The sequence below is a fragment of the Perna viridis genome, chromosome 5 (assembly GCF_037379345.1).
Source record: "Perna viridis isolate PV_CMFRI_1.1 ecotype Kerala chromosome 5, ASM3737934v1, whole genome shotgun sequence".
Classification (NCBI taxonomy): domain Eukaryota; kingdom Metazoa; phylum Mollusca; class Bivalvia; order Mytilida; family Mytilidae; genus Perna; species Perna viridis.
The window spans coordinates 46516714-46528373 of NC_142449.1; the positions used below are offsets into that span (position 1 = coordinate 46516714).

General features: G+C 32.1%; 1 protein-coding gene across 5 annotated transcripts in view; it reads left to right on the forward strand.

The window, feature by feature from the left end:
* The window catches only part of LOC148617961 (breast cancer anti-estrogen resistance protein 1-like), a 48046-nt gene extending 40359 nt beyond the window's left edge, over positions 1 to 7687 (forward strand). For all 5 annotated transcript variants that reach the window (XM_088585650.1, XM_088585647.1, XM_088585649.1 and 2 more), the window contains one exon: positions 2261 to 7687. In XM_088585650.1, coding sequence (XP_088441776.1) covers positions 2261 to 4792 — 2532 coding nt within the window. In that variant the 3' untranslated portion in view covers positions 4793 to 7687. The remainder of the gene's footprint in view (positions 1 to 2260) is intronic.
* The last annotated feature ends 3973 nt before the right edge of the window (positions 7688 to 11660 follow it).

The window sequence follows — 11660 nt, forward strand, 5'->3', positions numbered from 1 at the left end:
TGAGGTTTATTCTGTTTGTCAACATTTTGGTAAAAGAGTCATGTCCCAGTGCATAGAAATTGAATATCTGAGTTCTCACTGCTGTAAATATTGGTTTAGTTTACCAGTAGGTAATTCAATGCTTGTTGTAAAACCTATAGATGTTGACACTTGAGATTTATAGATCAAATATATGAAAAACAGGAAGAAACAACTTTTATACAAGGTGTGGCTAGTGTTTATTATGCAGTTTATATATTTAAATTAGGTGTTATAAAAGTATGAAACCTGAGATCTATAGGTCTTTTTCTTCATTTTATATTTTGTATGATACAGTATCAAAATTATCACTTATGTATATGTTAATAAGTACTGATAGGTGTTAAAAATCGATGTTCGTGACATTTATACTCAACCATGCTAGACAAATACTTCATGACTGGTCGGTATTGTTTATATAATGAACATAATAGGCAATGTAGATTTTAAATCTTGATTAAATTCTTCTTGTCTTTTTATAAAGTGGATTTCTAAGGGGAGATAACTGTCGATATTTCTACATGATTTATTTCTATTTAAGGTTATCAGTACAAACACAGAACATAATTGGTTGAGTGTTATTATGAGATAAAGACCACATTTTTATACAAGCCGTATTTCTGCACTGTACAGTATATACTTTCAAGTTTAGTGCAAATTAATGACTAATAAAAGTTGCACTTTGACTGTGTAATTTGTCCTTCATTGTTCAATGTTTGTTTTCAGAGTGAACATAGGAAAATATCTTGAATATTGGTGACTAAGTTAATTTTTATATTGAAAAAAATTCAATATAATCAGTTTGACAGTTAAATGTTTTTTTCTCTTTTGTAAATGAATGAATGGAAAGATTTTCAGTGAAATTTCTTTTTTTAATGGAACTGAAAATTTGAAAAGAAAAAAAAGTATTAAATTGGTCCAATAAAAAGTTATTGACTCAAAAAGAAAAACTTGATATATATGTCTGGAAATTCATTGTATTTTTCTTTGTATGACAAACAACTAATGGAGCTATTATATTTATCAAGTACATTGTATATATAATGGACCAGTTGTACCAAATAGCCCTCCTCATTATTTATCAATCAACTTGTTTTTGCCACAGTGTTTTTGATTGACTTGTTTTTGGTTTTTGTGAGTCAGTCAGCTAAATAATAAATTGTCAACAATTTTTTTTCTATTTTGGGTATTTCATGTAGTTTTGATGTGTTTACTGTACCAGAAGGTCTAAGGGAGATAACTCCAACTTTATATCCGGTCGTTTTTGTTTTTTTGTTTTAAATTATTTTAATGTTAACCTATGTAAAATTTACAAAAACAGAAAATCGCAAATGAATTCTAAAATGACTAAAGCAATGCAAGTCACTTTTACCTATGAAACTTTGCACTTAATTTTATCAACAACATATATCAAGATAACAATTTGGCTGACTTTCAAGTATTATCTATATTTACTTATTGATGCATATCTTGTGGTTATTTTTGACACAGTCTGTTCCATAAAGACTTAAGCAATTTCAAAAAACGACAAATCAACTTCTCATTTGTGCCAAAAATGTCAGCATTTATCAGTCTGAGCATGCAAGAACTACAAAATTTGTTTGATAGACTTTACCATTGTATGAAATTGAAGCTACAACTGTTAATTTAAACTGTTGACAAACATTCCTTTGTGAGCATTTCATCTGAATCAGTCAAATTAGGTTTTCTTAACTTAAACTCTAGATTACTGTAATGTTTTCATTGAAACTCAGCCATAAAATTGATAGTAGTAATTAACAGATAATCAATTGTTAATAAAGCTGGATTTACAATTAGTTGTGCCAATTCAAATCAGCTACTGTTTTTTTTTCTACTTCATTTTTTAATGAGAATTACATAACATCTCCTTGGGAGGGTGATAAGCTGTATAAGTCAATCAAGCAGCAACATTAGGAATTTATATTATGCAGATTTACAACAGAAGGTCTGTCTTTTTGAAGTCTGAAAAAAAATTGCTTTAAGTTTGAAAAACCAAAATAAAGAAAACAAAATATTACATCATCAAGAAATAAAAGAAGAAAAACTGATGAGTTTGCAATGTTAGAAGTCAATTGTAGACGGTATAGTAATCTGTCAAGTGCTTTGAAACCAAAAATTGAGTCCAGACAAAGAGGCATATTTTGTTACAATGCTTGTTTGCTACTTGACACCATGTCAGTGATTGGACCATGATGTTTGATATTTGTTTTTTCTTTTGCAGGTAACTCCAGCCAAATCATCAAATCAACAGTTTATTGACCAGTCACCAGGAATGCCAACTCAAGACTATGACGTCCCAACTTCTCATCCTCGGATAGTCGAGGGGCAAGAAAATTATGATACACCACCAAAACTTAACAGAGACAATAGCTTTGAGCAACTTGATTATGATACACCACCAACTCAGAAAAGTTTCCAGCATAACCAGGAACACAATCAAATGGTTCAACAAAATTTGTTTCCAACCGAGTTTTATGATGTTCCTACGTCACTATCTAATCGTTCCAGTATTATGTCAAATCTGTCCCACCTGTCACATTTATCAAATGAATCATTCTCATCAAGTAGCGCTTCCAATAAAAGCAGTGGTCGAAACCAAGGTTCAAGTTTCACTGATTCTGCTCGTTCAAGCATGGACATTTCACCTCATGATTTCTATGATGTTCCGCCTGCACGACTTCAACCAATGCAATTTCACCATCACAAACAACCGTCTGCTGATTCTGGTCTTGACATGTATGATTCTCCACAAAAACAAAAATCGATCAACGAGAGCATGGAAGACTATGATGTTCCTAAGGCAGACTATGATGTCCCAAAATCGCACATGGATTCGTTTGATGAAAGTACATTAAAGGCAAATACACTCACTAAATCTGATGCTGATTCATTTACAATGCCTGGTAAAGGTACTTTAAATGTATATGACATGGCTGATGATCACTCAGCCATGGAACATGACATCGATGATATATATGATGTACCAAAAAGTAATACTTTAGTACGTAAGAGTGAAAAGAACTTTTTATCAGAGGACATTGATAAGCCTAGGAAACGAGAAAAATCAGGAGAGAGAACCCTAACACGAGGTGAGAGATGTGGTGGTGTTTATGATATTCCCCCACAAGTCACAAGAGATTCAGTATTATCTGCTAAATCAGATTCATCTGAAAGCGCGGATGAAGGCTATAGACTTTCTACATGTAGTAATGACTCAAGAGGATCATACATTCCAGACTATGCTGAACTGCCATATGAACTTGATGCAGCTATGGACCTTATGGTCAAACTTCAACAAGACGTCCAAACTGCAACCACGAAGTTATGTAACTTTATCAGCAGTAATTGGCGAAAGAAGGAGGTATTAGAACCCACTTTGTATGACATCAAGTCTGCCTGTGGGAGAGTAAGGTCTACTCTGGAAGATTTTCTTGACTTTGCTCAAGGAACAATTGCTAACTCGGCTAAATTACCAGAAAAGAAACTGATAAGTAAACTTATGAAACAGTTGAACCCATTACAACAAAATCTAGACCAAATCAAAGCAAGTTTAAAGAATTTAGACTTAAACAATTGGCAACTTTCCAGTCTTGTCACAAGAGATGCATCTAAGGAGGATGACTTGGGCAAAGTTGCCAACATTTCTAAGGATCTCATTGATGATGTCAAAAAAATGGTTTCCTTAATTCATGGAAACTCAACTTTATTATTCAAGCGTGCTCAGGAACCAAATCAAACTTCAACTCCAGCGAAGCCACCAGTTGCCCAGAAACCTGCCACTCTTCCAAGACCAACTTTATCCAGTGTTCAGGGCAGGCCATTACCCATGCCACCACGACCCTTGCCACCCACGCCAACAGAGAAAAAATCAATGAGCTTTGATGCAAAAAGAGTGTCTGGTGAATTCAAACGTGATTCTGGAGAATTCAGACGATTGTCTGAAGAATTCAAACAAATGTCTATTGACTCGTCAAGAGTTCATAACAAGCTTCAGGACGATGACAGTGCTGTTGAGGAATATGACTATGTTCATTTAGACTCACCCGATGATGTTAACAAAACTAAAAAGTTCCAACATCCCACAAAGCCAAATATTCACACTGACTTGGATGATAAACCAGTGAAGGAAACATTACCCATGAGAGAGTTAACTCCACCTAAAAATCTTAGCAGGTCTTCTTCTCCATCGAGGGAGAGATCACCTGCAAAAGACTTCATGAAAAAATCCAATAGCATGGACGATATATTATCGGTGAAAGAATCGTCTGAACCATTGACTGTAAAAACACCTGTTGACAGGAACTTCAAACTTACGACACCAAATTCACTTCCGTTGAATTTGAAACTAGACCCTAATGATAAGCAAGTGCTGTGTTATTATTCAGGACAATTGGAAACTCATTCTACTCTATTGACTAATGCTGTTGATGCATTCTTCTCATGTATAGAATGTGGCCAAGGACCTAAAGTGTTCATTTCAAACAGTAAATTTGTGGTCGTTTCTGCTCACAAACTAGTCTATATTGGTGATACGCTTCATAGAAACTTGATCAATGTTGATGTGAGAAATAAAATTATGCACTGTGCGAATCATTTATGTGATATACTGAAACTGACAGTGTCCACGACAAAAACTGCAGCATTGCAATATCCATCTGTACCTGCCGTTCAGGAAATGGTAGATAGAGTGGTAGATGTTTCGCATGCTGCTTATGAACTTAAACTTGTGATAGGACAGGCTTCTGCATTATAGTGCTATATGTTACTGTATTCTTTTATAACTCAATGCCTTACAAACTGTTTTGAATCTTTTTTTGTAACTTTGAAAGTTTGATTTTTTAAAACTTTGGAAAATGGATGTTTTGATTATTTAATACTGTTTTGATAAATTTTATTTGAAAAGTTTTTGAGAATTTCAATTGATTTTTTTTTTACAACTGAATTCAAATATTTCATACAGAACATATCACTCTATTTGTGAGAATTATATTTTGTAAATTATATAATTTAGAAATGGTGCTCTATTCTGACCAGAACAATCAAGAGTGGAAATATACCTCTAAAAAATTATAAGGACCAGTAAAAAGGCATTTATATCGAATGATCTCAAATTCTTATCATTGTGTACTGTTAACTCATTTATTTTTCCAGGACAAGAAATTGATTCAGATTTAGTTTGTAACAGTTGAAACTTAGTCGTATGTTTTCAGCAGCCTGATCAGTGGTTGGCGGGTTTCCTCCTTGTTCATATAAGACCAACGGGTGGGGTTGTTGTCTCTTTGACATATTCACTACATCCATTCTCCTTATTTTCCTTGATTTTAGTATATAATGCTTAAGAGAGATAACTCAATAAAAATCTCTTGATCAGTATAAAAAAAAAATGACAATGGTATAGTGCTATTAACTGTGACGAGAATGGATATGGTGGAAATGTCCAAGAGAAAACAACACACCTGGATAAAAAATGTCAGCTCAAGGCCACCCATGGGTCTACAATGAACAAGGAAACCCTCACAGGACAGGGCCGGCTGCAGCTAAATGTATGAAAGAATGACATTATTGCTTTCAGTATACATTTCTTTTTTTTTTAGTCCACTAAAAAATAAATGAGTTTACAGATTTATTATGTAAAAATTAGCTTTTGTAGTGTTTCATCATGAAAGTGCTATATTATAGAATACTATTTATTGATGATAAATTTTTATTCTAAGAAACAATTGGTAGAAATAGTCCAATGGATATTGTAAATATGTTAGAACAGAAATAATTCTTGTTGATTGGTTCATTGTTGTAATGTTAAAGAGATTTTTGTGAGTTTCTTATCTTAATTTATTTTGATTCTTGTTAAATTTAGTTTAAAAGAAATTAAAATTTCCCAGAAAAGAAGAATTTTCTTGAATTGCAATGAATTATGAGTCTGAATGATGAAATAAGGATAGGCCTAAGTTTTTCTGATTACTTATCATATTTATTGGCCATGTTTGTTACTAAATAATTTACAATTCCACATTTATGATACTTTTTCGATAAAGTTGTTTAGTTAAACACATCCTCTATTGAACTTGCCAACAAGAAATATTTCTAACACCATGATAGTTTAGAAGGACTGTATAAATTCTAATTAACTTATGACATGCTGTGATTTCAGCTCATTATAAATACTAAACTGTATGTGTGTATATTCATTATTCTAGAAAGTCAGTAAAAATGTCTAGTTGAAACTATATATGGTTGTAATGCCATGGCTCTGATTTTTATCACTAAGATTTTTTCCATTGTTTTAGGTTGTACATTATACATACCTGTAACCTATTGAAATCAAGGCTTATTTTTTCAAATATATGTCAATAACATTTTTATTGAGTCAGCCAAAAGACTTGTTCATTAATGTTTAAATGAAATATAAAGATTTCTTTATGATAAAGTGCCTCTTACAAAAGCCTATGCAAAAAATCAGGGACTAATAACAGTATTTTAAAATTACAGCATTTACAAAGATAATGTTCAGTGATAGAATTGGTTTTCCTTTATCTAAATAACAATCATCTGAACTTCCTTTGGTAGTGAACTAAACAGTTGACAATCAGACACAGATTTAAGTATCTTTGAAATAATACAAAATTAAAGCTTTTTGTCTGGTTATACATGTAACTACCAAAGGCAGTTCATCAGGTGGTAGTTACTTCATCAAGGAAAGACCAATTTTATCTCCTGAACATCATTATTGTAAGCACTATAATATGATTCATAACATTTCTGTTTTTAAAACAAAAGCATTTTGATATCAATATTTTCATCACATTTTAATCCACAAAAGGTTTCTGTATAACGAAGTAATGTTTCAATATCTATATCTTTATCATAATAATTTCTCATTACACCAGCCAGATTCTTGTGGTGTCACTTACCATGAATCATATTTGAAAATGAAATTAACTTGCAATACTCAAGATTTAACAAGCAAACTATTTCAGCTGTTTTTTTGTCTGAGCAATGTTGGATAAAAATCTCTCCTGCAGATAAATTCACATACTAACATCCTTGTATATGAGGTGAAAGTCATGATTTTGAATCATTTGATCATTTTAATTACTACAGGTTCACAATTATTCCTCTTTTTTTTCTTTTTTTTTTTAACAAACTTGATATAATTTTACTTGTCAATTTTAGGAGAAAATCCTGTAATGAACATTCTTGCAAGGGAGATAACTCAACTTCCAAATGTCTTAAAACAATATTTTATATACAAACCTATTTCATAAAGAGCAGTGTTAAAAGCCTCCTTTTACCACAGCTTGATGTCTGTAAGAAATTTTGATTTTGTTTGTAGTAATCTACATTTTCTCCCCTCTTAAGAAGCCTGTTTAATGCTTTAATACTTCTCTATCTTTCTGAAGTACATGTTTGAATTCCCTCTTAAATATTTTAACTAAATGCCTCAATTTTCTCACAACCGCCTTGGATTCAAATCACAACATCATACATAAAACATTGAATGAGATGATTGTGATTTTTTTCTGACGGCTCAAACTGCATACATGTTTTAAATTAACTGAAGTGCCTTGGTTTAGAATTGATGTTTTGTTTCTGTTCTGTGACAACTATACATACATATACATACAGAAATAAATTATATTAACTTTAATTTGTGTATGTTTTTGAATACAATTATATTGCAACATAATGTAAAGGATTGATACAGCATTTTTACCTCCGTCACCAGCTGTGAAGGCAGTTGTAGTAGCCATTTGATTCAATCAATCTGTCTTACTAAGCTAAGGGAGTAAATTTGTAACACACACAGTGCAAGCTTTCAACTTGCTTAGTGTTGATATACATATTGAAGATATTTATATAATGGTAATGCAGGTCCAGACATTTTGTTGGTTTGTAAAATATACAGCTGAATCATGTTATCTTAATTTTGGAAGTTCTATAACCCTGAAAGGTCATCCAACAGCCAACAGAATTCTCAACCTGTTGATAGAAAGACAGGCAGTGATACACGTATCAAACAAACCTGTTGATAGAAAGACAGGCAGTGATACACGTATCAAACAAACCTGTTGATAGAAAGACAGGCAGTGATACACGTATCAAACAAACCTGTTGATAGAAAGACAGGCAGTGATACACATATCAAACAAACCTGTTGATAGAAAGACAGGCAGTGATACACGAATCAAACAAACCTGTTGATAGAAAGACAGGCAGTGATACACGTATCAAACAAACCTGTTGATAGAAAGACAGGCAGTGATACACGTATCAAACAAACCTGTTGATAGAAAGACAGGCAGTGATACACGTATCAAACAAACAAAAATGAGCACCACAGCTGTATGTAGAAAAGAACACAAACCAGGCACCTGGGTTTGGTATCAGTCAAGTCTCATCACATAAAGGTCATTTATCTGGTCCAGGACCAAAATAAATTCATATTTTACCATTGTAGAAGGATGAGTTGACAATCAAACATATTCATACTTATTGTTTACACCAAACTATTTGTTTATCATGTGACATCCTGAATATTGGGGAGAACTGCACAAGGTGCTGAAAAAATTGGAACGTTTAGAAAAAAAACTATATTTTACTAGAGTCTACACAGAATTTTGTATCAGCTAAATAAACCTTATGTTGTACATCTAGGGCATATATGCAATGAAAAATTTCAGTTTGGCCGCGTTAAGAGATTTAATTCAAAAAATAATTTCCTCTCAAAATTTTCAGGCTTTCTGAAGTTTCTAAAAATGTTCTAAAAATGTTCTGAACATGTACAAAATAGATACTGTTGACTCCCAATGAACCATTTAATATCTACATGTCCAATGTTGTTTAAGTCATTATGCTAATATATACAGTGGTAACAAGTTTCATCATTACATATACCAATCTACAGTAAAAATAAGGCAACCTGCCATTGAGCATCAAGAAAAAAAATTATCAATCAAGAAAAATTGTACACAATTAAGATGGCAGTACATAAATAACAAGGGCACAGCATAATACTACTGCAGAGATGGACCCCTGAACTGTTGGGAAAAGTATGGTATGGACATAATATTCAAACCTGATACAGCTCTGAATTTGGATTGTGATAGAATATTTTTACTTAAATAAATTCTTGTCCAGACATCAGGAAAATGCTTGTTTCTAGCCGCTTTTTAGCTTCTAATTCCTAAATGCCCAAAAAACAATGCCAGTCTTCTTTTTGTAGTATTAACCTTATGGTGCAATTTCCAAGGAATACATACACTCATACCCAAGATATTGTTTACAACTCTACATACAACAACAGTGCCATAGCATTATATAATTACCAAGTTTTTTTGTAGTGGAATTAAATATGGCTTACAAATTCTTGCTTAATGTTTCTAGTTCATAAAAGTACTTTTCACTTTTACAACAACAAACTTGTTATATATTGTACTATAGTAATACTTGACCATTTTATGTTTTTCATCTTGACAAAAATCTTAACTGTGCACAATAAGTATGCTAAATAGTACATATTGATGTATAATGTACCGCTAATTACAACTCGTCCATCTACCAATCATTTAATTGATGAAGCATATTATGTAATTGCATTTCTTCCGAGTTCATATTTAAGCACAGTGTATATTTTTATTCTCATTAGAATAAGTAGGATTCCTACTGTTTTCTCATTATTTGTGGAATGAAAAAATTAGTGCATGTAACTACATGTACTTGTATCACGATGCAAGTGCAGATTGAATTCCTCCCCAAAGAACAATATCTACATTTAGTAGATAGAGGATATTTTTGTGCATAGAAAATATTCTCAGATGAGTAGGATCCTTATTTCAGCAAAACCAGTTAAAACTTGATACTGAGTAACTGGAAACCTGTCTAAATCAGGCATTATCTTTAGTCTCAACAGAATCTGTGTAAATCAAACACCTACTTTAACCACACAAGTCCTGTAAGATCATGAATCATATGTATTGGTATAATGTCAAGAATAAATCAAATTGCTGTTAGCACTGGGGTTTTTGATTCTTGTGAAAATTGTTCTCATTTTTTAAAACCTGTTCAAAAGTTAAATTCCAATCACATTCAAAAGTATTTCAACAGAGCACTGTAATTATACTCAAATGGAACCAATTTCAGCTTAAGAAAATAATTTCCTTGATCAATACTAGAATTTCAAAACTAGACAGTTTTTATCAATTAGAATTTTACTTGGTCAAAATCACTGCTCTCCACTTCCTGTTTATTAATCATAAAATATTAATGATAGGATGGGGATTTTGACTGATAATTGTATTATGGTAAATGGAACATGCTTAGCACATTTAATCATGCTTCTTCATTACTGCAAGAACTCCATTCCCTAAATGTTTATTTATTACTAAACATCTTTCAAAGGTTGAAGGAGCCCCTCAAATCTTCAATTCATTTGAATACTAGATCTTTATTTTATTTGCAAAAATAATAGAACATTATTGCCATAAACATATTTACAGGTTACAAAAGGTCTATTGAATGATATAAAAGGAATTATATTTGGACTATATTTTTGTGTAGTGTTCAGAAACAGTAGGGAAGTTCCAGGCATGAACCAGTGACATAAGGTAATTTGATCCTAAAGGATCAAAAATCCAAAATGGAGGAGTGGGCACAGTCAAACTTCTTATTGACATACTTTTAGATGTGTCTTGAAGTGACCCTCCAAATGAAAGCAAATTCATGGCCACACAAGACAGGTATTTAATTTTACATTGAATACACTATGTGTACAAAGATAAATTTTAATCATAGTATTTTAAGACAAGTTATTGTTGAATACAAGTGTCGCTAAGATATGGTTGATATTATTTTAAAATTTTTGAAATTATCATTTCAGTTATGTTATATAAAGATAAAAATTAAAAAGATACTTTTTTCTGCTGTAGGGTATGAAATAAAACCTGTAAGCTTGCCTAAGCCTAACTGTTTCACAGGTCTTACAGTAAGTAGCATATAAAGTTTATGATAAATTAGGCCAAAATTAATATTAAGTTTGTTTTCCCTTACCCTACCTGCCCATGAAAATTGGTCCTACCCAAAGAATTTTATTGCCATTCTCTGACAACATTTTTTCTTTAATTTTCAAGGCAACATTTTTCACTACTCTGATTATTGTTTTTACAGAATCACATGAAATTTGGGGAACCAAAATATTTTCCCTACCTACCTACCCAAAGCAGAAGAGCTTACTCCCACTATCAATTATGCAGCCCAACAAGTATACAAACACCAAAAGTTCATGTTTATATAAAAGTTGGACTGCATATTTGATAGTGGGTGCAAGCCCCTCTGCCCAAAGCCAGGAGCTAGGGCCCAGTGAAGGGAAACAAAAATTATTGCCTGTTGCAGACAGATTCTGATTTTGTAATAACTGAACAAGAAAAAATACATTTCTGGAGGACAGTCTTTTGTACAGACTATACTAAGTCTGGCTAGCCTGTAGTGGGTTACACTTAACTATAAACATAAATAAGTTATTAAAATGTTTCTCAAAGTAATATTTTGAAAAAAATAATTTCTGTTTTTGTTTTATTGAAATATTATTAAAACAAAAGAAATTTTGCATTCATCTTAATGAGAAA